Source organism: Puntigrus tetrazona, chromosome 14 (assembly GCF_018831695.1).
Source record: "Puntigrus tetrazona isolate hp1 chromosome 14, ASM1883169v1, whole genome shotgun sequence".
Taxonomy (NCBI): domain Eukaryota; kingdom Metazoa; phylum Chordata; class Actinopteri; order Cypriniformes; family Cyprinidae; genus Puntigrus; species Puntigrus tetrazona.
In genome coordinates this window covers 21,807,372-21,834,507 of record NC_056712.1, presented here as the reverse complement: position 1 = coordinate 21,834,507, position 27,136 = coordinate 21,807,372, and the positions used below count along the sequence as shown (strand labels likewise).

The following is a 27,136-nucleotide window of genomic DNA, read 5'->3' as shown; positions in this document are numbered from 1 at the left end:
TATCGTCAAACCCGGTCAGAGGGAGCATTAGGACCCAGCAGGATAATGGAGGGAAGTCGGTCTGTGTAACTTCATTGAGAATCTTTCAATGCAGATAGTGTCTGTCACTAAGTACATAACATCGATGGGTGCAAGGGCTGCAATGTGTGTTTCCGAGAAGTCGGGGAGTTGTGTTTGATTCTTCTGATATGGAAATAAACAGCAAACGTGAGTAGCCTAAAATTACATCCAATACTCATTCACAAATGATTGCATCAAAAGTTTATTTACCTAAACTAACAACATCTAATAACGCTAGATGAGCTTACACTGTTAGTTTAGGATATATTTGTTTACTCGTCGCCGCTGCTGCTCTTGTTTCACACAGACTATGTAACAATGATTTAAAAGACAAAATAAACGGTTAAGTTCACTATTAGCGATGCTCGAATTAGCAATGAATCGTTCGAGTCGGTTCTGTTGAATTCAAGTAAAACCGTTCGCTAAACCATAACGAACGATTCATTCATTGATCGAACTGAACTGAACTGAGTCAACAAACTGACTGAAACCTCCTTTTCGGATGTGTACAATACATGGTCAGGGCTAACTGATGGGGCAAAAATATGTTACTTATTATATTTACATTTAGTCATTTAGCAGACACATTTATCTAAAGCAAGTGGAACAGTGGAAGCTAGCAAAATCAACAAAAGAACAACAATACACAAGTCCTATAATATATCTCGGTTAGCTTAACTCAGGAGGGAACATTTCATTTAAAAGTATGTTTAATTTAGTTAAAGTAAAATAGTAGCATAATATCAACTTAATAAAACAAGCTGAAAATAAATATTTAGGACTTAACGCATAATGGCACGTGATAACATATTTACTGAATTGCAAATAATTTCCAAATGATTTTTGTAACGCGTTGTACTGAAGAACTGATTTCCTTTACTCTTCCCATCAATCTCTTGCATCTTTACACTGAAGATCTGCTGTTGCCTATATGATCGAACTCTGACTTCAAACTGCTGCTCTCATGCGATGTTTCTCGTAATTTTCAGCAAGAATTTTCTGTTTTCAGCTTAATATTAATCTATTTCATTCAGACCCTCAACTTCAAACATTCAGAAGGAACTGCACCTGGGAAATAAGCCTGCTGTGGGTGGCACAGTGATTCAGAGGCTTGTAGCAAGATTTAGTTTTCAATTTCTCTTGGACCTAGGCTCTCAGATCTTTCTTTCTCTTGTGCTTCTTTGTTTATAATAAGTGAAATCTCTCTTTATAAGGAGCTGAGTTCTAACAGGACCCCTGTGTTGCAGTGGTAGTAGCCTACTTCTCTTGATCTCCTGAAAGTCCTACTGTTTTGATAGTTGCTGTTTTGGCATGGTGCAGGAATGAGAGCACTGCCTATTGCTTGTGGCGTTGGCTCATGTATTTTTCTTTCCCTCACTGAAACAATGAGATGAATCCTGCTGGCTCTCTCAGAACAAACCGGCTGCATCTGGTCAGGCATTGGTTCGGAGACACAGATTGCTGTAAATGTTTTTGTACAGTTCCTCCCCCAATGCTGCTCCCAAGTCTTCTACCTCTAAAAGACTGAGTTTACACAACATATCAAAGATAAAAGGAAAGATTAGTAGGTCTCCTGTTCACAAATCATAGCCTAGTCTAAACCCAAAGTTAATGACTCCTAAAAAGGTAAAATGTAAGACATCGTTAGTTATATTTTGAGGAGCAGATTAGTTAATAATAGCTTTGTAAGGGGAAGCTAAGAGCACTACTTTTGCATGCCACTGTCTTTGGTTTCCATTCTTAGCATGCACATTTATCTTACAATAAATGAAAAGCTCTTTTAACTCATGACACGATTCCTTAACCATCTAGGATTGTGTATAGCATCATAAAACACGCAATTTCACAAAACAGAGACAGCTAACCAGGTAGACACATGCAAGTAATTACAGAGCAGAGCTTGGCTTGGGTTCGAACAGTATACTCTCTTCCACTTTCTCCTAAGACATTCAATCCATCATTAAATCTGGCAGTATTTCTGTTTGCCACCCTGTTATTAGGTTTCCACAGGTGTATTTCTGAACCACCTGCCTCATCTGTTTGCAGAAGGCAAAGGCTATGTCATCGGTTACTGTTACTGTTTACAAGATACAGCAAAGTTCTCCCTTGCTTCCAGATTCCTGATCTATCAGAGTGTGAGTGTTAACACAAACACAGAGGATGGAGAACAGAAGAAAAAAAAACACATCCAGCAGACATCCCCTTCGGGGGAAGCATGTTGTTCTGTCACTATTTTTATCATACTGCTTAATGTCTCCCTGGTGTATAGGAATGTGAAGATCATCATGATGTTGTTGTTGTTTCAGTCAGTTATTAGGTTCATATGTATATAATGATTTGTTTTTAAAGGGACAAACATGAAAGATAATTGTTTTCATGTTGATCCAAATCTTCGTCTACCATACAGTGGGAGTAATTGTGGACCAAAATAACACTAACAAGCAAAAACAAGCAAAAAAAAATCTGAATATAATCTTTTGTGAACAGAAGTTCACTTTCATTGTCCAAAGCTGACTTTTCGAAGCTCCCAGTTATCGCAATGTATTGATGTAGTTTACTGATTAGATTGGGGGCATTTCTGATGGGTTAAGCCATTTGCTCTAGTGTGAATCATTAAACTTGGGATGGTTTTGAGAGTAGAGAGTAAAAAGATGCTAGAAGCCAGAGAATCAGGTAGGCGTGAAGGGGACTCTACCTCTCCCCACTGACTCGTTGAGTATGTGGGATTGTCTCCTCATGTAAGACTCTGCACTGAATCATGATTATTATTTCCCTCAGACCGTGAGCATGTGGAAGAGCTTAGGAGTGTCAGGAACAAAGATCATTTGTCTTGTAAATCTTATAATGAAACATGAATTTGCACTACCGCTCTCATCCAGAGTTCTTAAGATCAGCAAAATGAATAGCAACAGTGTTTTCTCGGTGCAGAATCTGCAAGCCTGGTCTGGCCTTGATTGTAGTATGTCACGGTTGCAAGTCAGTACAAAGCAACCTGTTCCCTCCGGCTTACGGGAATTCCACTTCGTATAAATACATGGATATGGGTAAGCAGGATTTAGTGCAATAATGCGACCGCCCGTCAGCCGTCAACTTCAACTTGAGCCCTGACAAGGGAAATGCACGGCACGCATGCTTTTGTGATTACAGAGTTGACTTGGCTTAGAAACATCTTTGTTTGCTTTGACCATTTTACGTCCTGGACCACCCATTCAATCTCCATGAGCATCATCTGCCTTCTTGCCAATGACAACTCAAGCAGTTGAAATGGACTAGACATTGCACACCCACCAGACTCTCATGCATGATAATGGAAGCATTTAACAAGGTGTGTGTCAGTATTTAAGGCCTTTAACAAGTCTCTGGCGAATCATAGTGCAAGCTGCTCTCACTGATCTCCATGGTGAAGTTGTGGAGCTCTGAGGTTGCCACAGTGACACCATTTGACACCGTTAGAAAACATTCTGTTTGCCACATGCACAAGTTCTTCTGGCTATGAAGAAATGTGCAGAGTGAGAAGAGCTTTAAATATAATTTGTGTGGCATAGTGGTTATAAAGTTGCGGGTTTGAGCTTTGCCTGGTACACAGTGGTGCCTTTGAGCAAGGTAGCTACCCTCAGGTTGTTTAGGGTGGTCTGTCAATGCAGCGTCTGTAGTGCAGGTCACTCTGTATAAAAGCTTCTGCTAAATGACCGCTGACTAGTCTAAGTACTAAATGTCTTGTGAAAGTAGGCAGGGCACTTTAAGTTATCAGACTGTACAGGTGCAGATGGTGTTGGCGTGACAAGCTTGATTTATCTACATGGTTCAGATGGAATGACTGTTAATCAAAGCAGAGTTTGTAGGGTTGACACGGTAGTGATCTACAAAACCTGATTTGTAGGTTGTGTATCTGAAGCTAAATCTTGCTGACTCTTACAATATTTATCGCTGTTTAATGATTCACCTTTTGCTTGCTCAGGAATATGCACTGGTACTCATGAGCTCTATTCCAAAACTAAGTGAGCTGTAGTTTTGTCTACTGCCTACAAAAACAGCTGCCTTTTAAATAATAGAACCTCATAAGTGATTAATGAATGTTCTAAATAGGCGACAACTCCACATGCCACACAAATAATGCTCATTACCTGAAACACATGGAGACTTGGCGTGTAATTTAATGTAATAGAGAAATCTTAGCATGTTGAGATCATTCTATGCTGATATTGTGCTTAAGAAATATTTCTTTGTATTATCAGTGTTGAGAGAGGTTATGTTGGTACTATTTTTTTGTGGCAACCATAAACATTTTTAGGGTTTTTAATAAATACAAAGTTAACAAGAACATCATTTTTGATATTGCTGATTAAAAGTAATATATTTTTTTTCCTTCACTATTGAATGGTAGTGTATATTACAAATTTTATTCATTCATTGGTCTTTCTTGAGCATTAGTGGACGTTTAGTTGTGCATTTCTCATTTACACTAACCTTCTTCTAGTGAAGGTTAGGAGCATGCATTTAGTATAGAAATTGCATATTACAATGCTACATCTATAAGCAGCTTACTAGATTTAAAGCAGAGCAGTGGTGTCAGTGCTCCACCCAAGCTTCTCAGCTCTGTGTCTGTCTGTTGACGGATAGGCAGAGGTCAGAGGTCAGGGTTTTGCCCTAGCTCTTGGAAGTCTTCCATTTTTCTGCATACCCAGACACACACACTCCAATTAATATCCCTTCCATGAGGATTCCCAGACAAAGCATCCAGTTATTCAGCAGCCACAATAGTGTAGAGGCCTGCACAGTCTTAATAGTGTCAGCGAAACACTGCATCTCTTTACCGTGGAAAAATGGGCTGAAGGAAGGCATAGCTGCAGCGTGAAATCATGGGGGTTTTCGGGTGATAAGCAATATGAATTAAGCTGGCAAGACTGAAGGCATTCTTTGTATTGGAGATGGGCTGACTCACCCTCTTCGTGCCATATGGCATGGGTTTGGTGTCCGGGTTTTTTTTTTTCTGCGGCTCTGACCTTCATGGGCAGGCTGCATAAAAGTGAGCGGCTTTTATTTCAACATACTAGTCACTCCTGACCCCTGCAGCTCACCCCGCTACTCTAGGGACGATTTGCTTTACTGTACTGGTGTGAGCTCCAGCACCTGCCTAACTCATTTATTCGCTGCTTCCACTCACTGTTTGTGCCAGGTCTCCATGGCTCAGATGACCTCAGATGGGCCGTTGGGGGATTTCCCACTGGCTGATATTAAACAGAGGCACAGACCATAATAAAAGAGAATTAGACACTGTGACCACAATTGTGACCAGATTTTAAACCTCAAGAGTTGCTGCTACTTGTTGGCGACAGTGTAACAGAGCCTGTTAAGCCTTTATGTGGAAACATGGAAGATGCAGAGGCTTCAGGATTGTTATCTTGACTCTACTTTTCCATCATGACCCTACAGACCTTACATCTGCTCCTATTTTGACCCTCACTTACTCTCAAACTAGATATTTGAAAGTGGTGAGTGATTTGATAACAGTTCCTACTTGAGTCACCTAGCCTGCATTCTCTCCTCCAGTGCAGAATCAGAGAATATAGTTTTAAAGTTTTTTTTTTTTTTTTTTTTTTTTTTTTACCTGAGGTCTAGTACTAATGTTAGTCTGATATAGCACCTAATGCATTTTAATATATTAACACTGAAATTAATTTCTAAAAAATTAATTACCATTTCCATCGTAATGTGAAATTTCTCAATACATATTTTTAATCATGTAATTCAGCAATTAATAATTCAGTACATTCAGTTTTCAAATGCTTTTTTGGACAGTTTATGGTTAAATTATATTGGTATAATTCTAGTTAAAAACATATTTGTTATGCTATTTTAGATGGGGCTGTTTCCTAGTGTGGTTAAAACCACTACTTTAAATTACCCTTTTTGCTGTCTTTTATACGTTACATCGTTTTGGTCAACTGGCATAGTGAACATAGTACATAGAGTAGGTTTATATAGTATATCAAACACTTTTGCTACAATAAAACAAGGACACTTCCTATTTTCCATGATATATAGCTTGTAAATGCTTACACGGTGTAAAACGTACACAAACAGACGCCTGGCACTGAGGACCCCCAGGCAAAGGGGTTTAAGAAGAGGAGTGTAAAGGAGTGTTAACATAAAAGCTTCCTGCTCCCCACCGAGCCAAAGTTTTGCCTTCAAAGCTAGTTAATGCTTAAACAGGTGAGTGGGAGTTTCAGGGTCCATAGCTGTGCCGCAGTGTGTAGATACAAGGAGCACTGTGACCTAAGGGAGGCCCCGGCCTAATGGCCAACTCCCCCCTGTTTCCTTCGAGCAGCAGCCAAACCCCATCACTGGAGCAGGGGTCATTAACCACAGCGGCTCCCCCCACACGGCACTGCAGCATTAAAGATGGGCTCTCGTGTTTTGCCTCTCTCTATTTGTTTTACTTGGTGTGCTCAGTGAGTGTTCTGAAGGCTCTGGAGTGTGCAAGATTGTTTTTCTTGAAGCTATTTATCCATGTTTGGATGTTCTTTAATGTGAACTGGCCAGGGGTGTCTGCTGTTAATGTTTCTCTATATGATACGCAATAATTACGTTTTGACATTAGCTGGTCTATGAACAAAACAGAAGAGTTCATATTTGAGGTTTCTAAATAGAAGAATGCATTAAAGAATTGCTGAAAGCTTCCAAAACAAGAGACTGTGAGTGAGCGAGCGCAGCTTTTCCTTCGACTGGAAATCTGCTTTATGACTCTTTGTGTGTGTGTGTGTGTGCTGCTTCATTTTATGATAACCTAAAGCATGTTCTCATCTATCATAAAGCAGCAGGAGTGACATGTAATTTCCCTTTTTCCACACAAATGTGCTCAGGCTTTAATACTGTATATGAGTCAGATCTCAGAGAGAATTATAGGCTAAGTTGTTCCACATGTTCACCTGCTACCTCTCTGCAGCCTGTCTCTTTGTGGTTTTGTGGATGCAGTGATAAGGGGTAGTGCAGGATTTTCTAAGTTCTAAATTGTAGATATAGTAGTTTCGGATATAGGTAGTAAAGGGTTAATTCCGACAGAATTTATTATTTTCTTTTCTCATTCCAAACCTGTTTGAATTAATTTCTTTGGTAGCACATAAAAGAAGATATCGAGAAATCTGTTTATTTTTTTCATCCAAACATTGGCGATCAGTGGTCAACAAAACGTTTGGTTACCAACATTCTTCAAAATATCACTGCCTGTGTTATATAGAAGACAGAAAGTCATACAGGTTTGGAACCTAATATGTGCAGTTTTTTTTTATGTTAACTCACTTTTTCCTGTCTCAACATAATGTAAAGAGACAACTAGAAGTAAGTTATTCGGTTGATTTCCTAGAGTGTAAACTACGTTAATCTGTTTGTTTGAGCAATCTGACATGTTCTTGCTCAACCGATAAACTGCATTTAGGGCTGGACTTCCTATTTTGTGAGCAATAGCTTGTCTGTAAAGAACAAAAAGATGAATGATTTGTTCAGAAACCATTTTTGGAGTCAGATCTTTCTAATGAAACATTAATGAACCAATCTGAATGATTTTTGATTAATCGAACTGATCAGGTTCTCAAGTTAGTCTCACTATACTAACATTCCTGTCTGTTCTCTTTTTCCTCTCTATCTGTTTTGTTACTAATGTTATTATAAAAGACTCATCCATCTTACTCATCTTACTAGAATTGGCTCAAATCCTAATAATGTCTATTATCAATATAGCCCCATCCTCACTCTTCAAATTCTTATGATATGTTTATTTTGTTTTCTTTTGACTGAACATGAGAGAGAACATTTTAGGATTGGTTAACAGATGTTCGACTGTAACATTTGACAAATACTGTAACTGTAGTTATCAGGCTCAGTAATTTGTGGCATGCACCCAAAAATGTGCTTCCCACCACGGCGTCCCATCAGACCAGAGGCGTCTCATGCAAACATCAATATTCCAAGGCGTCCAAACAAACGAGGTTTTGTGTTTGTTATCTCTCATTGTGGGAATTCTCGTGTGACATCATCAGTGTATGTGTGCGCAAACTTGCTCCTTTCTCCCGTGGAGCTTTTGAACGCTGATGATCTGAGTATGCCTGGAATTCTGAGGGAGATTTTCAGGGCTGAATGTAGTTAGAAGAGGATTACTGAGTCGTCACTCCATCCAGGTACCCTGATGTTAGTATCGGTCCAGTCGGATCAAGATAAAACCGTTCGCTCTTTCACCTTCATGAGTAACAGCGATGTTCGTGATGTCCTTCACATTCCAGTGACAACCTGTTTTCTGTTATGAATTCTTACCTTATGAACATGAATAGATAGATTTGATTATTTAGATTTGAGACATCACTGTACACACCTCCTCCGAGGCACCCAGGGTGACACATAAGATTGGTTGTGGTAAATAAAACATCCACAAACGGCACAAACATCTGTTGCACCACAGGATATTCATATCTGATGACAGTTGGGTGGTTCATGTTGGAATGGCCTTTTTCTTTTCACAAAATATATATATGAGCTTAATGATTGTAAAGCCCTCTGAATTAATTTATTTATTATGGGAGAATTGTAGCTCTTAGAGATTTGTTGTTGTATTCCTGCATGTATTGTGTGTGTTGGCTAATGTATTTACAGCCAGGTTTGTTTTCAGTGTGATAGTAAGGGCTCCATGTGTGTCTTTAGAAAGGACACAGAGGTCTCAGAGGTCACTGTACTCCGTCACTTTATCGCTGTTGCTTGTATCTCGCCCAGACGAGCGTCTGTAGAGTTCAGTCAGACCATGCCACTGGGTGTTAGCGATGATCTGATCTTCTCTGGCGATGATTTAGCAAAAGTGAAAAGTCACCGAAAAAAGTTTTACAGAACACAATGAACTCACATAACTGTTCTAAAGACTTCATGTCAGTAACATTTCTACTTCCTAAAAAAGTAAAGTGATGATGAGGTCGTTGTTAGCGTGGTTGGCTTTTAAGGTTTTGTTTAGTCATTATCATTAATTTGAATTAGTTTTGGTAGCACAAAATTTACATGATAAGTTCTTCACAAAAAAAGAAAAATCCATAAAGGGGATTGTGCTACTATGCTATGTTGATAAAACACCCAAAAAATGAAAAATTTAGAATTTTTTTTTATCCCGAGTAGCCACTACTTTTTATAAGTATGAGGCCAAAAATATTTTAATGTTTTTAAAATATGTCATTTTTGCTCACCAAGACTGCATTTATTTCAAAAAAATCAAAAATACAGTAAAAACTGTGATATTGTGAAATAGTATTACCTTTATAAAATAACTGGTTTTCTATTTGAATATATTTTAAAGTGTGATTTATTTCTGTGATGGCAGAGCTCATTTTTTTTATCAGCCAAATGTAATGTTTCAAGATAAATTCCATTATTTTAGTGCAGTAAATATATTAACTGAAGTTTATGATCTATGCTGCTGCTTGTTGATGTCAGTTATACTGAATTAATTATCTGAAGTCTTGATAATGTGCATATTTATGTAGAGCTGAATCAACAGAACTATTTTAATGATCCCATTTAAATGCAATAACTGTATATGATCCCTTAAAGTGCAGATGAATGGCTTCTCTTGTCTCAACTGTCTCTTATCTCCAGTTCCAGGCTGTATAGCAACAGGCCTGCAAAGTTTAACTACACAAACCTTTTGCATCTCATTTGTCTCGCAAGACGTAACATGTCCTCAAGGAACCGCCAACTGGGAAATGGACAGAAAAGTGTCCGCTTTCAGTGAGGAGATAGAACTGCTGATATGAGCTGCTTATCTGCACAGAAGTGTGCGTGTCTGTTGAAACATATGTGTATGTGTGTGTGTGTGTGAGAGAGAGAGAGAGAGAGAGAGGGAGAGTGGATTTTGAGAGATTCAGCGTGTCAGATCCTGCCGACTGGTTCTAGGTTTGCCTGTAGCTTAGAATAACGTCACTTTTAACGTGCTGATGTGAGTCTGTGCATGTCAGTACCTGACCGCTTTCTGGATGGTTGAACACAATGAACCCCCAACTCTTCACTTGAGCACACCGGCTGAATGACTCTTTTGTGAGTAACTACAGTCTCTAGGGGCACTATAACATAACGTAGGGAGTAGATACAGTCTGTGCACTTAGAAGAGACTGCGGGCAGACAGCGCAGATCAACAGATACAAATCAGAGATTGCCTCAGGGGGTTATGTAAGGCAGGGTTGCACATAGCAAAGAAAAATTACAAATGAGAAAGTGGCATGTGTTCATTTTTGATGTTAAAGTACTTTCTTTATCCAAGGTTACTGTGATGTAAAAATGCAAAAGGACATATAAATATTTAGACATTAAAGAAGAATTTAAAGGTGACATATGAAAATCTGACTTTTTGCAGATTTTAAGTGCTATAATCAGGTCCCCAGTGCATCAAGCAACCAAGGAAACATGAAACATCTGTATATATATAATCTTATAATCTATATATATATATATATATATATATATATATATATATATATATATATATATATATATAGTAATATACTGTTACTGTAAATTAGTGCTAGAAATAGTTACACTTCAACTTTGTGTTTACTTAAGAAAGTGCTATGAAATTAAATGGCAAACCATTTTTTTTCTCCTGAGAATGAACCTTAATTCACATGTTTTTTAATACTTTAATCTTTGGTTTCAGTGACATTTTCCAGTTATAAACTAGCATGAAAAAAAAGACAGTCAGTGAGGACAGTTGATCTCCATACTCTCCCCTGTGGGGAAGGGATGTGTGTGTTTACTCAGGGAATGTCCCAGGTGCTATAGAACCCCTCCGGATTAGATCGGGACTGGGTGCCTCCCCTTGCTTGACACACACAGTCATCAGTGAGCACCCCACCCCCAGACACAATCTAACAGACCAGAAAGGGAGGATAAATTCCCCTGCTATGCCTCAGTCACTTTTAATCTGGACACAGGAAAGACAGTGATAAATGTGAAGGAAATGCACCTATGAATGAGTTCATCAGCTGATTTCACCGTTCTGGATTGCTGTGACTTGTTCAGGAACAACTTGCATGACTTACATCTAGGAAAGAGATGGTGGGTCTGGCTGTCTCCTCAGCAGCTGTTTCTGGTAGGTGTTTTGTTACTCGCATGTTTGTCTTTTTTTCCTTGGGAACTAGATAATTGTATTATCGAACAGTTCTCGCGTTTGTCCAAATGGTTTCCGTAGAGGCTGAAGTGGAACGTATTGATTAGTTTTAGTTAAATCTAGTTGTTCCAATCTGAATTAAGCATAAAAACGTATTAGTATTTGTAGCCAGGTTTGTGCATTGCTTTATGACTAAAGTTCTATAGTGGCATCCCACTCATAAAATCCAGACTGTACAAGTTTAAACAGGTGTTTGTGTTGTCTAAGCAAATTATGCTTGTTAAATAAGACTTCACCAAGGTGTTTAGAGCTTTCTGGAGGAGTGCTGTGGTTTTCACAGCAGAGTATACATTACTATCTCTGGTAGGCATCTTAAAGCTCTTTGGCAGCACTTTTAATGAGGTGAGGAATGTTTCCTTGCTTTGCGGCAATGTGTGAGGTGCTGAGTGTTAAAGCACTGGTGCATTTCTGGGAAAACGCCCCATTGTCCTCTGAAAACACAGCTTTCAACGCCAACTTTACATTCCACCGCATGGCTTTTAGCTTATGTTGAAACAATACGACTGTCAGTAAAGTGCTTTCAAGTGAGCGAGAAAGAAAAATAGATTATCAACCATGATTTGTCTGTGAGATTTTGCAGCCAAAGATGAAAACTTCTCTAAAGGGGTCGATCCAAAAGAAAGCAACAAACACCCCTGCCATCAGGAAAACCTGCAGGTTAACTGAATCCGTCTTTGAGTGCCGGTGTAGATTTCTGTGTTCCCACTATGCTGTTTTGATGTGGTATTATCAGAGAGGGCCACATGTGCAGCTCTCTGGAGGGGAGTGGGCACGAAGCCCCGTGTTGTGCTTGGCTTTGGAAATGACCCTCCACAGGTGCAGCTCTAGATAAAGAAGAGCAAATGTGTTTGATCTCATGTAAGTGCATATCTCTGTAGGAATCATATATGCTTCGGTGCACTCATGTTGGTTTAAGCTGGTCCTAACTGACCTCAGAATACTTTTTGTTCATTATGATTTCCAAATCTTCTTTGTAACCTCACCTGACTCTTAGGATCTTTAAGGGAAATACATTGATGGCGTTTTTGCTAAATAAAACTTGGTTTTCAGAGTGTTTCACAAGGTAGTTTGACTAGGAGCATATATTTTGTTTTGGAAGCTGGTTCACTGCATGTGATTGTGCTCATTTCTATACTTGATTAACAAAACTACATTGCATAAAAAAGGTACCGTTATGTCCCATAATATGTACCTTTAATTTAAAGGCTACTTATTGTAAAATGGACACTTTAGAGGTGAGTAAGGTACAAAGGTGTACCTTTTGAAAGGAAACCACCCTAGTTACAGCTTTTGTAGCTTTTTTCTAAAAATGATGCCAGAAGATTTTACTAGTAAGCCTTTACTTTTCAGTTAGACCGGCATAAAACTAGCAGTAACTAGCATTTTACCCAAATGTTTTTCTCTGGTTGAATTAAATGTATTCTGTAAATTGTTTGACTTTAGTTACTATTAGATAATCTCTTATACAAGAACTTATGTGCAACATAACACATTTGCTATGCTGACACTTCACACTGCACCGAAGTGCTTGTGTTTTCATATGGCTGAAATCCTCAAATAATTTGCCAAGTAGGCACATGTAGCATATTTTTGGCACTTTCAAACCTTGTGCCACTTTAGTTGCTACACAACCGAGTCTTCTGGAGAAGGTCATGTTGAGGGCAACACGCAAAGTTAAACTCAGGTTTTTTGTGATCACAGGGGCCTTGTGTCAACAAGTCCGAATAGAGAAACACTCAGACTTACACACCGGTGGGAGTGCCTGTAAGGCAGCTGGGGACATGATGAAAGGAAGTGAGATGTTTTGCAGTACATTAGTCAATAACAAAGGTTCTGCAACTGTGGTGAATCAAAGAAGAAAAAACACTTGTCAAAGCAGCAGTATGCTGACCCAAATTTCAGATGAGTAATTTCTGTACATGTGGGTGTACGAATGTGTTTGTGTGAATTAGAGTATTTTTGTTTCTTTGTGGCTTTTTAAACTCCTCACCTTCCCCATGGAGAGATGTGATGCTGAAGCGTTTTGACATTTTCTGGACCACAGCACAATCTGACTAGAAGCACATCATTCATTAGGTTTCTCATGGGGATGTGGAAGAGGGTGGTGGCCGTTTATGTACAACTGAAGCACGGAAAATACAGAGATCCGAGACATTTTTCTATATGTGAGAAATCTTGACAGCGTTCATGTCATGATACCTTACACAGTTTGGACCAGCTTCCAAGATGGCCATTGCGGGTCTGTTACTGGAACATGCTGGTAAAGCTGATTATTGTTGAAATTGGAGTGTAGCCATGGTAAACCAGCATAAATATGCGGAAAACGGATATATCTATTACTGGAAAACAGATGGTTTGAAAAGGGATGAGAATCAGGCCATACAATATAAGATCTATTTCTGTCTCACGTTACAGTAATATTGCATTAATTTAGTGTATAATTATTCAAAACTATGATACAACGATTGTGGAATGATACAATGTACGGAATGTTTCTTCAGCACTGATTGAACATATTAGAATGATTTCTGAAGTATCATTTGACACTAAAGGCTAAAGTAATGGCTGTTTTGCATTACAGGAATAAATTTCATTTTAAAGTACATTCAAGTAGAAAGATTTTATAATATTTCACAATATTACTGTTTTTTTATACTTTTGATCAGATAAATGCTGCCTTGAGACCCCAAACTTTTTAATGAAAGTATATATAATAGCTCACAGAATTTATCCCCAATCATATATTTGGTAACACTTTATAATAGGTAACACTTGTTCACTATTAACTATATAGTATTTTACTATTGCCTCAATAAATTCTTAATTTTCTGCTTTTTAATAGTGAGTATGGTAATGGTTAAGTTTAGGTATTGGGTAGGATTAGGTAAGTACAATAAGGTTATTTAGAGTGAGGCATTAATATGTGCTCAATTAGCACTAATAAATGGCTAATATTCTAGTAGTATGCATGCTAATTAGCAACTAATAACAATGTAAAATATAGTGTCTTTTTTGGTCACTTTAGCATTTTCTCTTTCTGGTTTTGAAGGAATTCCATTTATTTAATACATTACTCGTGGAGGATCTGACAGCTGAATTTGATCTGAGTCTTGACCTACCACACCTGTTAATATCAGTATTGAGCCCAGAGGCCCTGAGGAGGATGCTTTGGCTCAGCTGACCCTCCGTCCAAGCCAGATTGTCCAGCTGTGTGATGGACATGGATGATCAGCCCTGTTCACACTCCCTCTCCCTCCAGCCTTTTGCTTGTGATCAATGTGGTCGCAATATTGACCATGAGCTCATATCCACTGGGACAGGAGGTGTTCACATGGCTTAATTACTTTCCTTGAACAAAACAGTCAGATTCCTTCCAAATCAGCAAACCTCCTGCCTGGGCACACACTGCCTAGGGTCGCTGACAAATCTGATTTTTATTGTTTCATGATGTTTTTTTTACCCTTGCAGTCCTGGTTTTTGGTTACATGATGTTACTAATTTGCTGACAGTGCATTTACTCAAACTCAAACACTCAGCATTAGTAGTAGCGGGTCATTAGTAATGGGTTTGGGAGAGAAATTGTGCTTTAGCTGGTGCGTTACACTGTGTTAGCTTCAGTTTATGGGAGGCTGTATCTGTTAGATATCCTAGGGATTTCAGCCCGCCTCCTTAAGAATAAAACTAGAGCACAGCAATGTCATTAAGTCTTTCTCCACATAATCTCGACATAAGAGACCAGAGGTTAACCCACTGTCTTAACTTGTCTTGAGGGAGCTTAGATGTCAGACTTTGAATGTATTTATTGAGCTTGGACCCTCCTTGGATGCTCTCGCTGAGCTTTCTAGGTGGGATGGGAAACTTGCCACAGATCAGAGGGTACGTCTTTGACTCTACACAGGGGTTTTTGGTTTCTCCTGCAAGGCGGTTTACATCCCACAGAGACCTGGATGAGAGCTTGAGAGTCCCAGCATGAAGTTTTGAGCTCCGAACCTGTTCCAATTTATAATTTTGCTGACCCGTCATCATCCCCCCTGCCCATAACTTATATTGTCTGCTGACATGTGTGTCCGTACTGAAGACACTCTGTGGAATATAATGTTACAAAAAGCCATGCATCTAGATCCATTCTGATTCAGTCATCCCAGCTTTACAAGCTTTTGAAAGTAAGAGACGGATGATTAATGATGAAGACCCGAACTGATCTCAAGCCCCTCTCCTCAAAAGCATCAATGAGCCCCTACGATCAAGAAACAGGAAAAATCTTTTGAAATTCTAGGGTTAGGGTCACAGAGTTCATATTCTCAGGGTTGCATATGTAATGAATTTGAACTTGATGGCTCAAATTTGAACTCAAGGAACTTAAAACTTGGTTAAATAAACAAGATCAAGTCATTGTATATGTGAATTTTAATATATTCTAAAAAACATAATAAATAGGACAAAAAAAGCATCACGTCATTGACCAAAAACCTGTGCAACTGATACTTGTTTTCATTTGCTCGTTCATGCTGACAGGTTGATGGTTGGTCTAATTAATCTGTTGTTTTGACAAGCACTGGCAGTTGTATAGTCTGGTCTCTATCAACCTCTAACCCTAAGCTTTGACCTTCAGCGATGGAGCTCTTGGTGACGGAGTTGAATGTGCTGTTGAAGCTGTTGGACCATGAAACTCTGAGCTGTGCTACAGAAGAGAAGAAAACCACCGTGAAAAACCTTCTTAGACAACTTCAACCCTCAGGTAAATAGCTAATAAGATCCAAGATTAATGGTTAGACTAGCAGTTGGTAGACCATGTATGTCTAATCATATTCCTGAAAAGCCACCTTCTTGAACAATTTCACTCTAAACCTAATCAATCACCCCTTCCTTCCTTCAAGAGAATGATTGTAAAATATTTGGATCAGCTTAGTTAGGTCTGGTGGACCACCTTGGATAAGCCTATTAGGCCCTGTGGTCACATCAGTATGACCATATTGAACCATGAACTGTTCAGTTCCAGAAGGGAACTGCACAAATATCTCAATTTAAACTACTAGAACAATATGCTTATACAATTTAGACAAAAAAAAAAAAAAACCTTTGGAGCAGAACATGACAAGACCAGAGGGAAAAACATCAGCTTGATGAGGCCTTGTTTTGCTCATAAATGAGACTGAAAGAGCTTTTGGCAGTTGTCATACGTACATATGTTCTTTCTCTTCTCTTACTCGTTATTTGCAGTCACTGGAAAAGATTATACATACATGAACACCTCAGTATACAGAAATGGGACCAGCTTTGTCGAATCCCTTTTTGATACGTTCGGTAAGTGGAGAATATCTATTAGACTTACATCTCTCAACATCCTCCAATGTTTTGGAATATTACACTCATAAATGTGTTTTCACATTTTTATAGATTGTGACCTCGGGGAGCTGAAAGTTGAAATGGAGGATCAGAAGAAAGAGCCAGAAACAAAACACACTAACCACACTGTCCCCAAACCAGTAAGAAATCTTCTCTCTGAGGATTACCCATAATGCTCTGTTCTTTAGACCCAACACTAATATATAGTGCCTCATTAACCCTGATGTCAGTGTGTAATAAGGGCTGTGCTCTGCAACGGTGAGATACGGCAGGAAGATTAATCATTGCTGTAGTGAGACCTGTTCTTCTCTTTCCAGCTGCATTGCACGTTCAGAGCCAGGTTGTTATCTTAAAGTCACGTCACCATCAGCCTTTCACGAGGTCCCCATAGATTCTATCCGCAGTCTTCCAGCAGTCAGATTTTTCATTGTGCATGTCAGTGTGTTTGTGTGCCATTATTAGCACAATAGTCCTCGATGGCCAGTTTCTGATGTATTTCTCAGCCGTCATCCATGTGGCATGTGGGTTTGGCTTTTGATTGGATGCAGCGGTCACATATCATTTGTTATTAGGTTAACTTGCCGAGGGGTGGAATGGAGCCACATAGCTTTACGATATTGTGAGGACTCGCTAAAAAGCAGATGTTAAGTGTGAATTAATGTGATGGGGCAGACAGATGGAATAAGTCATTGTTTGCCACATTTTTTTGGAGCAGAGCACAGCGGACTCTCCTCCCCCCCTGCCCAACACACCACCTCCAGAGGATTACTATGAAGAGGCCGTGCCACTCAGCCCTGGAAAGATGCCAGAATATATCACCAGCCGCAGTGAGTCTTGTTGCTGTATTTCTGTTGCTTGGAAAACATGGCATGGTCTATATAAATTCCTACAGATAAAATAACTTGAAGAGTGATGTTACAACTTTGTGTTCAGCCAAATATCTAGAAATGCTTTAATACAGATACCAATGGGATAAGCAAAATAATGTTATTCCAAGCAGAAAACTAGATTATTTTGTTTGCTCCACTGGCAGAGTATTTAGCTTGTTTCAAGGCAAAAAACAAAAAGTAAAAATTAAGAATTTCTAAATATTTTGGCTAAACGAGACAAAAAAATTGAAGCTACAAAAGCTTTTTTTTTGCAGTAAAAAAAGGGAAAATCATAATCAAGAAATCAGTTCCTAATGAATTATATTCCTTAGGAATTGCCTGATCTGTGAAAATATGTATGTTACATACCAGAATGGAGCTATATTTATTATAAAGTTAAAAAACATTTTTAAATAGCTAATGAGTAACATTATCCAAAAGCTTACAAAGTGGCATCAGGTTAAAAGGCTGTTTCAGTGCAAATGGCTATAATTTAAAATGCATAGATAAACATTGTTTTTGTCTGGAATAAATCGCACAATAAATTGTTTAAAATAATACCTAGAATGTGCATTTAGAATGTAAATAGGTTCAAATCAGGTCAAAGATCAAAGATAGACTGTTTGTTCCATTGGCTTTACTTCAGCTGTATTCTGGAGCCTGGAAACACACTTTCATGTGAGGAAATTTGGTCAACTCTGAACTGAAAATGGAGTTGAGTTTTTTTGTTTTTACAGTCAGCAAAGGGAGGGATTGCCTACATGTCCAAGTGAAGGCCAAGTCCATTAAATGATAGTTTTGTGTGGTTTTAAGACACAAGTCCAGTCTTGGGTACTACAGTGCTGATATGTACCCCTTTATTTAAATTTAACTGATTAGAAATAGTTTTGGCTGTTCTAAAAAGTTGAGTGTTTTAAGCTTCAAATAAAGAAATAGCAGTTTAATAATGATGCTAAAAGAAAACTGCTGTGCATTCAAGCTATTCTGTAAGAAGATGGTAAGTGATGTCAGTGAAATCACACATATAAATTTCACTTCACAGAGGTTTGCCAATTAGTGCACGTTGCTGTGCAACCTTTTGGCAAAGACTCAAAGTCCTTCCACAAAGCCAGCTTTTTCTCTCTGTATTGCAGGTCAAAGGAGCTCCTCAGATATGACAAATCTGAAATTTTTTCTACAAAATGTGTCATTATGCATCTCTTATATATCTGTAGGCAGCTCCAGTCCTCCTAATTCCATTGAAGATGGATATTATGAAGATGCTGAGAACAATTACCCAACTACGCAAGTGAACGGACGTCGCAAAAACTCCTGTAAGCGAGGGAGCCCTGATGCTATAAATAGCGTTGTCATTTCTTATTAGTAAGTATTAGTAAGCCATTATTTTTCCTGCAGATAATGACTCGGATGCTTTAAGCAGTTCTTATGAGTCATATGATGAGGAAGAGGAAGAGAAAGGCCAGCGTTTGACGCACCAGTGGCCTTCAGAGGAGAACTCCATGGCCCCGGTGAGAGACTGCCATATCTGTGCCTTCCTGCTTAGGAAGAAACGCTTTGGCCAGTGGGCCAAACAGCTCACTGTCATCCGCGAGAACAGACTCCAGGTGAGCTGCCAACAGCTCTGAGAGATAAAAATGAACTTTAATATTGGAACTATTATGCTACATGGACACCTCTGAATCTTGTTTTATAGTGCTATAAAAGCTCTAAAGACCAGTCACCCTACACGGACATACCGCTCAGCCTGTGCACCGTCATCTACGTGCCCAAAGATGGCCGGAGGAAGAAGCACGAGCTCCGATTCTCTCTTCCCGGTGGAGAGGCGCTGGTCTTAGCCGTGCAGAGCAAGGAGCAAGCTGAGAAATGGCTCCAAGTAAACACAGTGCTTTACTCACTCGCACGCTTGGATATCAATCTGTTATACATACACACAATAGATGTATCCTGCTGCCAGAAACAATATTGCACAAGAGGAAATTTGCTTTTGTAAAAAGGACCCCCTGTGTGATGGACTATGTTTACACTTGTAGGGAACCACTGATGTGTGTGTCTTTGTGTGATTACAGGTGGTACGTGACGTTACAGGTCAGGGGAATGGGTTGGACAGCCCATCATCTCCCATGATTCCTAGGAAGATTGAACAGGATAAGGTGGGAATCCAGCACACATTTGTCTTATTCATGACTCCTGTGCATCTTATCTTCATTACTGACATATAAAGCGTGCCAGTGATGGATTGGAGGATCTTTGGGGGATTCACTTTCTGTAAATGGTGGTCTCACTGCGAGTTGGTTAGGAAAATAATTCCACCTGCGATGCGTATGATGACTTTTCCTTGCGAAATAGCATAACATATTATTGACAATTGTACAGTGTACAGTTCCAAAACATTGTTAAATACTTTGTGTAAGCGTTCCAATCTTGTGCTTATTTGACTGCTGTTCAAAAAGATTCTTATTTTGTTTTACAGAAATTTGTGATTTTATTCAGTGAGATCAAAACTGATAGATTGAAAGTGACCAGTAAAAATTTCTGTTACAAATCAATATACTTCATCATCAAAGAATAAAAAAAATGGTTATCACAAAACAATTAAGCAGCACAACATTGATAATAGTAAGATATGTTTCTTGAACACCATATCAATGATTTCTGTTTGGACTTGTTTAGCTTTACCGTTGCAGGAATAAAATAATATTATTAAACGTATATTAAAACATAAAATAGTTACTAAAATAGTAAAATAGTAGTACAGTAATTTTGTACAATAATATTGCTGCTTTTCTGATAAAATAATTGCAACTTGATGGACATAAGAGATTTTACAACATAAAAAAAAATCTTACTGGCCTCAAGCTTTTGAATAGTTGTGCATATAAAATGTTGTTCTAAATGCATGCGATTCTGTCCTCTATCATTGTGTGTAATTACATCCCTAGTGCTGCTGTGAATGCCGGTCTGTGTGTGTAAACAGACTGACAGCATTTAAATGTTTAGGGCTCACTCTCCGTCTGTTTTAATTAAAGGGTGGTAAATTCTGTCAGAGCAGCCGTGAATAATGCGTTGAATTTAAGAAAGCTGATGTGAGAGGTAAAATCATGCTGAATGTTACGAAGTGTGTGTGTGTTTGTATGTCAGGAAACACGTTTTATCTAAATTCAGCAGTTCGTTGTGAAAGGTAGACTGTGCTGGGAGTGTGTTTCCTGTCTGAATTCTGTCTGGCCACAACAGCACCCTGTTTTTAAAATCAGCATATCCTATACAGTATTAGCCGCATTATAGTTTTAGAAATGTACTGCAAAAAAATTGGCATGTTTAGTTTAATCTGGCTGTGCTGTTGTCCCTGTAGTGCTGTTCTTCAGAGAAGCAAACCTCAGATTCTGACAGCATGCCAAGTGTTGAAAGTGCTCGCGATGGACGAGAAAATGGTGAGATCTTCAATTTATACTTCTCTTGTTACACCTTTCACTTTTCTTTTTTTTAACCGACTTACAATTCTTCTGTCTTTCTCTTTATTTTTCATGTTTGCTATGGCAAGAATTACTATTGCTTACATTCAGGGGAATTTTTTAAAACTCCAAAGTCAAAAAGCACAATTACAGTCAAAGTAATTCTACCAGCAGTATTTTTGTTTTGCCTATGAACTGCCTAGAAGAACCCTGGATACCACCCAAACAACCCTAGCAACCATGTAAAAAACCACTCTGATAACCAAACAGAGCTAGGTTACAAATTGTAGTCTGTTACTGATTCCAAATTACATGACAACAATTTTAGTTAGTAATGTAATCCATTAAATTACACATTTTAGGTAAAATAATCAGAGTATCTTTCTCATTACTTTAAGATTGCTTTTAACATTATCCCTGTTTATGAAATTGATTTAAATAGGATACATTTAAATAATACATTGCCAAAGTTTCCCAAACTGGGATTTGCAATTAAGTCACAAAACATATCATAAACAATAACATAAATCATTTAAAAAAAACTTCAATTTAAATATAATGCTTATTAAAAATTAAGTATTTTGTTTACCTTTATTGTCATGTAGGCATTTTAGAAAGGAAAATGAAAAACAACAAAAAATAAATGATTATTTATTGCTGTTGTGTGAATATATGTAATCAACTAATCAATAAAAAAAGCAATTTGTCTAATTACATATATACTTAATTTTTGGAATCTTATTATGTAATCCAGATTACACGCTATCAGTTACTATCCAGCTCTGCCGACATGTTAAAAACCAGTCAGAACATCTCCTCAACAGCACAAAACCTCAGAAAGCCTTAAAAACCACAGCAATTATCTCACAGCGAGAGAAAAAACAACCATGGCTCCTTAAAAACTGCAGCAGCAGTACACTGGCAGCCACTTAAAAAGTAAAGTGAAATTTTCATTAGCTTTGGCCTAATCCCTGCAGATTGTGTGTCTGTAAGCCATATATTTACATTTGTCTTCACTGAACCATCAAACGTGTGTTTAAAGGTAAACCCAAGCGAGGTGCACTGTCAGAACTAACGGGCACCGTAAGCCGAGTCGCAGGAAGAAAGATCACAAGAATGATCAGTTTCTCCAAAAGAAAGCCTCCACTGCCAGGAGACGTCCGCACGTCACTCGACCAGGATCCTCGGTGTGGTAGGACACACATCTTTCTCTCATCTCCCTTTATCTTTCTCAGATTACAATACCCATGACTCTCTCCACCTGTTATTTTCAACTTGTCTTCCGTAGCCTTTGATGTCAGACAGTGAAGCAGAATAAATCTACACCATGAAACAGAGGTGGGCGTATTGTAATAATTGCTTTAATTCTTTGTGTGTGTGTGTGTGTGTGTGTGTGTGTCAGGTTATGTAGGAGTGCTGTTGAATCAGTGCTGGAAGGAACACTGGTGTCGTGTGCGGGCCGGATCTCTTTACCTTTACCATGAGAAAGGAGAACAGCGGGTCCCACACACTACTGTGACTCTAAAGGGATGCGAGGTTGTTCCAGGCCTCGGGCCCAAACACCCCTTTGCCCTGAGGATACTGAAAGGAGGTGCAGAGCTGGCAGCTTTAGAGGTATTTTCTGTAACACTTTCACAGTGATGAATTATAGCAGTTAGCTCACATGCTACAAGCAAATTTAGTTTGTGTTTGAGTCTTTGTCCTTTCACTTCTCCCTGTTATGTCTTGTCATCATTTAGTCTAAATAAATACAAATAAAATGTACTCATAAAAAAATGCTAAAGGAGAATAGAGACATCACATCATTATAATGTACATTATGAAAGTTGGATATTACATTTAACAGCATTAACATGGTATCAGTTTGAATTTTTTTTATATTTAGCGAACCTTTCATGATGGTAAATGCTACCTCAGTGTAAAAACAGAGAAAACAATCATGCACAATGAAATATTCTACTTTGACTGATATTGATCAATGTAAAAATCCATAACTTTACCTGATGACTGAGTGTTATTTTAGAATTATATATACTACTACTATAGCATTTATTAAAATTGTTCATTGGCTTTTATTTTTAATGTTTATGTTTTCTGTTTCATTTTGGTTTGCATTTTAGCCATGTAGTAATTGTACATTTTTATACTTTTTTTTAATTTATTTATTTAGATTTAATTTTTTATTATATCTTAGTGTACATTTTTAAGTTCTACTTATAGTTTGTTAACTATAATACTGATGTAATGAGAATTCCTGTTATACTCCTATTATATAATTGCAGTAGCTTAAATGTTTTGTAATTCTTTTGTAATGTGATGACATGAAAACAGTAAATTATGTCCAAATGTTTGTCTGTGTGTTTAAAATATATTTTATCTCTGACTCTGTTTGTGCTTCTAACTCATGTTTGTTCCTCTGTGTGTGTGTTTGTTATGATAGGCAAGTTGTTCGGAGGACTTGGGCCGCTGGCTGGGAGTCTTGTTGGCAGAAACTGGTTGTTCTGCTGACCCCGAGTCCCTTCATTACGACTATGTAGATGTGGAAACCATTGCCAACATTCGTACAGCTGCCCGTCACTCTTTCCTGTGAGTTGAGGGTGAAGGAGACGAGCACTTTAGATTTTAGATCATCTTGATTTTGACCACCATGTTTCTTTTTCTTTTCATTTAGATGGGCGACCTCCACAGATTCAAGAACGTATGACGAGGTCCCTTTCGAAGCCATAGAGGTTTGTGGTCACAGATGAACAAACATTTGGTCATGTGCTTACACTCTAACACAATGGTTTCCAGCCTTTTTCTCAGAGGACACTTTTTACAAGCCATATGCTTCACAACGCTCTCTCCCAAAGAAAGCCCTTCTCAAAAAAGCACTTCATTTTATGTGCACAGACTTTAATTCAAAGCATATAGAGACAAACGCGCGACATGTACATGCATCATAGAGAGCATGGCAGTTCTGTTAGCCTTTAATAAGAAATCATATGCGCCCTTGTGCCTCTGTGTGCATGTGCCTTGACTGGACTTTAATGAAAGATGAGAAGTGTGTGATGACTCTGTGTGTAGTAATCAGGGGTTAGAGCAGGTTCAGTCGTCATGGCCTCTGGCCTCTGAGTGGCTTGTTAAACCCAAGCTGAACTTTCAGATGACCCGCACAGAAGCTTGAGTTCTCCATCTGTACATGCCTCAAACCATGTGATAAGGTTACACAATAAAAATAAAGACATTTTTATTTTTTTTTTTTTTTTTTTTCTCAAATCAAAGTAGTGGGGAAAAATGTAGATTTTTTTTTCAGTTGTTTATGTAACATTGGTCATTCTTTTTATTCTCCAACTAAAACAGTAAATAGGGCCAAAACTACTCTTTTTACAATATGAACTGTTAACTAAAATGTTAATATAATAGCTTATTAATATATTATAATAATAATCAATATAACCTTTTAGATTGACCCCTTCCCACACACACACACACACAATGTTAAAACATTTCTGCTATAATTATGACAGAACACCTTTTTGATTTCGGTCTTTTAGGTGAAAAAAATTTGATTAAATAAAAATTTAATCCAAAAAAATGTTTGCCTAAAAGACTGAAATCAAAAAGGAGTTCTGTTAATATTACATACTAATAAAATTTATATATATATATATATATATATATATATATATATATATATATATATATATATATATATATATATATATATCAGATTTGTTCATAGAAACAAACGTGAACTATTTAGTGTTAATCATTTGTATAATTGGGAATATGAGGGGCATTGGAACCATACAAAGCAGCATATAGTATGTAGACAGTATCTGACCTGGTACACTTTTTCCTTTCAGCAGGAAAATGAGAGGTTGAGGGGAAGAGCACAAACGAAGCGTCGTTCATCTTTCTCCAGCAGTGACACAGGAAAGCCCAGTCCACAAATCACCCTAAAGCGCCACGGCTCCAGTGAGTCCCATCACACTCTGCACTGTGCCGGTTGTGCTTATAACAAACACAGCTGTTGGATTCAGCATTCAGCATTCAACCAAAGTACAATGGTTTAAAGGTTTTATTAGCATCCCTCTGGCTGCTTGACTTTATTTTGGCAATTTTGAAAATGGCTGTAGAATTCTTGCACCGTCACATCAAAAGCCGTCGGAGAAATGTAACCTGAGCTTAACTAGACATTTTAGTTTGATCTACAGCTTTCTGCATTTTCACACTCATTCTCTCACCAGATAAGCGCTAAGAGCTTTGCCACCTTCCCACAGACTTCTAGGGTCTGATCTTTGACCTTTACTTGACATTGCAGACGCAAATCAATACGGGAGGTATGGGAAAACACGGGCACAGGAGGACGCACGCCGATACTTGAAAGAAAAAGAAGACCTGGAGAAAGAAATAGACAGTATCAGAAGCTCACTAATCTCACTGCGGAATAAGAAACGAGAGGCAAAAGAGAAGATGAAGGGTGCAACGGGTGAGACAGCTAGTTTTTTTTAATGACATACTCAGGGACTCTTTCAAAATAGTTAAACAAGTGATTTTGCCCCACTTTTACTAGCAAAATGCCTTTTTTATTGCTTTTTTTTTCTTGTAGCATATTGCAAATTTTAAGTCAATCTCATAAACGTATGTCCTTGTTTCTATTTTTATATCTATGTTTATTAGCGTTCATAAATTCTTCTCTTCAGAGGGTACCAGGTATATTGTTATACCACAGAACACTTTTAAAAGTGCAATTAAGACCGCTATAAATATTAGAAAAGGCATTATTACAATAATAATCACATTTAAAGTTGCAGGTTTTGCTATGAAAAATCAATTTCTTCCCTAAATTGTGCAACTAACTTCACTACTGTCTTTAAACTCGTGTTTATTTCAATTCTTCATGTTTACAATATGGTCGTAATGGATCTGCCAGATATTCATATGTAAATCATACTTTGTACATGTGCAGATAAGCAGAAGTTGGCTTTAGAGGAGCGTGTAGCCCAGCTGGAGGAAAGCTGTCGGGTGAAAGAAGGAGAGCGTGTGGACCTAGAGCTCAAGCTCACGCTGGTGAAAGAGAACCTGAAGAAATCTTTGGCTGGTGGAGAACTGGGGGCACCTACGGAGTCTAAACCTACAAACAAGGTACCGACTGGACCTGAAAAGCAAATATTAGAATTATTAGTTTGATCAAAATTGATAAATACGCTGCTTGTTTTGCTCAGACTCAAAGGATGGAGGCTCAGTATATCGAGTCGTATCTCCCCGTCAACTGCGCCTCTGAAATTCGAAAGCGTCCCCCCTCCATCTATGCATCCACTAAGGGAAATGTCATGCAGAAAGCGAAGGTAAACACTTCAGTGTTCACATTATGTAGCGCAATGCATTAAGAGAGATAATGGAAACAGAACAGTTTTCTTTAACAATAAAGATCGCGTTAAAACATTCAGCCTTATTTTAAGGCTCCAAAGAGTTTCATTGATCAGTTTGGGTTTGCTATTAAGATCTTATATGTTGTGGAATAGGCATGTTTGTATTTGTGTGCGTCACTTAAACCTTAATGCTTTGTTTTTACCCAGGAATGGGAGTCCAAGAAGGGGACTTAAACTGCTGATCAGGAAGACCCAGACATAAGACTTTGTGCCATGTCAAGGTTAACATGAGGACTTCCCCCAAGACAAACTGCTGCATATGCAAATCTTTTGAAACTTTATAATGGGGCTAGAATGACAAAGGAGCAGCTTTATTAGAGTACTTCTCGGTCAAATGATGATGTCCTCCATCTTGAGTTCTACATTACCAGCACAAAATATTGAAGGATTAAGGCTGTATGAGGAATAATAGCTTGTCTGCTGAAAGTGCAAGAAAGAGTTGTAGGTAGGTTGTAAAGAGGGTAATGCATGTGAGACAATCCACTTTATAGTATTTTAAGAGGAATGGTGATAGATTTGTACAGTTTTGTTTTGTTTTTTTTGGGCTTATACAGTACTCATGGGATATCTCCTGCTCTTAATCAAGTGGTGCTAATAATGGTGTAGATATGACAATTGTAAATAAGTTTAACACTTTCTAAAACTAGCTTCAATGTGTTTAACTGATACTGCTGTTTGTAACCTTTTTTTCTACCACCTTTTAAATGTGAGTAACATTTGCACTTTAAAATGTCTTTAGACATTGAGATTCTTTTAATAAAAAGGAAGAAAAATAAATAAATTTAAGGTTACTTACTATAG

At 38.1% G+C, this 27,136-nt stretch overlaps 1 protein-coding gene across 8 annotated transcripts; it reads left to right on the top strand.

Annotated features, from left to right (window-relative positions):
- The first annotated feature begins 59 nt into the window (after positions 1–59).
- On the top strand, positions 60–27,116 carry afap1l1a (actin filament associated protein 1-like 1a). 8 transcript variants are annotated; one of them, XM_043257084.1, is made up of 19 exons: positions 60–207; positions 15,867–15,992; positions 16,475–16,558; positions 16,652–16,740; positions 17,313–17,427; positions 18,684–18,782; positions 18,865–19,073; positions 19,163–19,342; positions 19,536–19,619; positions 20,819–20,897; positions 21,961–22,110; positions 22,321–22,532; positions 23,359–23,504; positions 23,590–23,647; positions 24,767–24,878; positions 25,225–25,392; positions 25,873–26,048; positions 26,129–26,251; positions 26,483–27,116. In XM_043257084.1, exons 1-19 carry the CDS (start codon positions 189–191, stop codon positions 26,507–26,509), a joined length of 2,256 nt encoding a protein of 751 aa, XP_043113019.1. In that variant the 5' UTR covers positions 60–188; the 3' UTR covers positions 26,510–27,116. The 8 variants fall into 8 exon arrangements, with proteins under 8 accessions (XP_043113019.1, XP_043113022.1, XP_043113023.1 ...); XM_043257088.1 differs by lacking the exon at positions 60–207 and adding an exon at positions 10,964–11,176 and having other exon boundaries at positions 17,316–17,427; positions 24,770–24,878; XM_043257083.1 differs by lacking the exon at positions 60–207 and adding an exon at positions 10,964–11,176 and having other exon boundaries at positions 24,770–24,878.
- Positions 27,117–27,136: the final 20 nt, after the last annotated feature.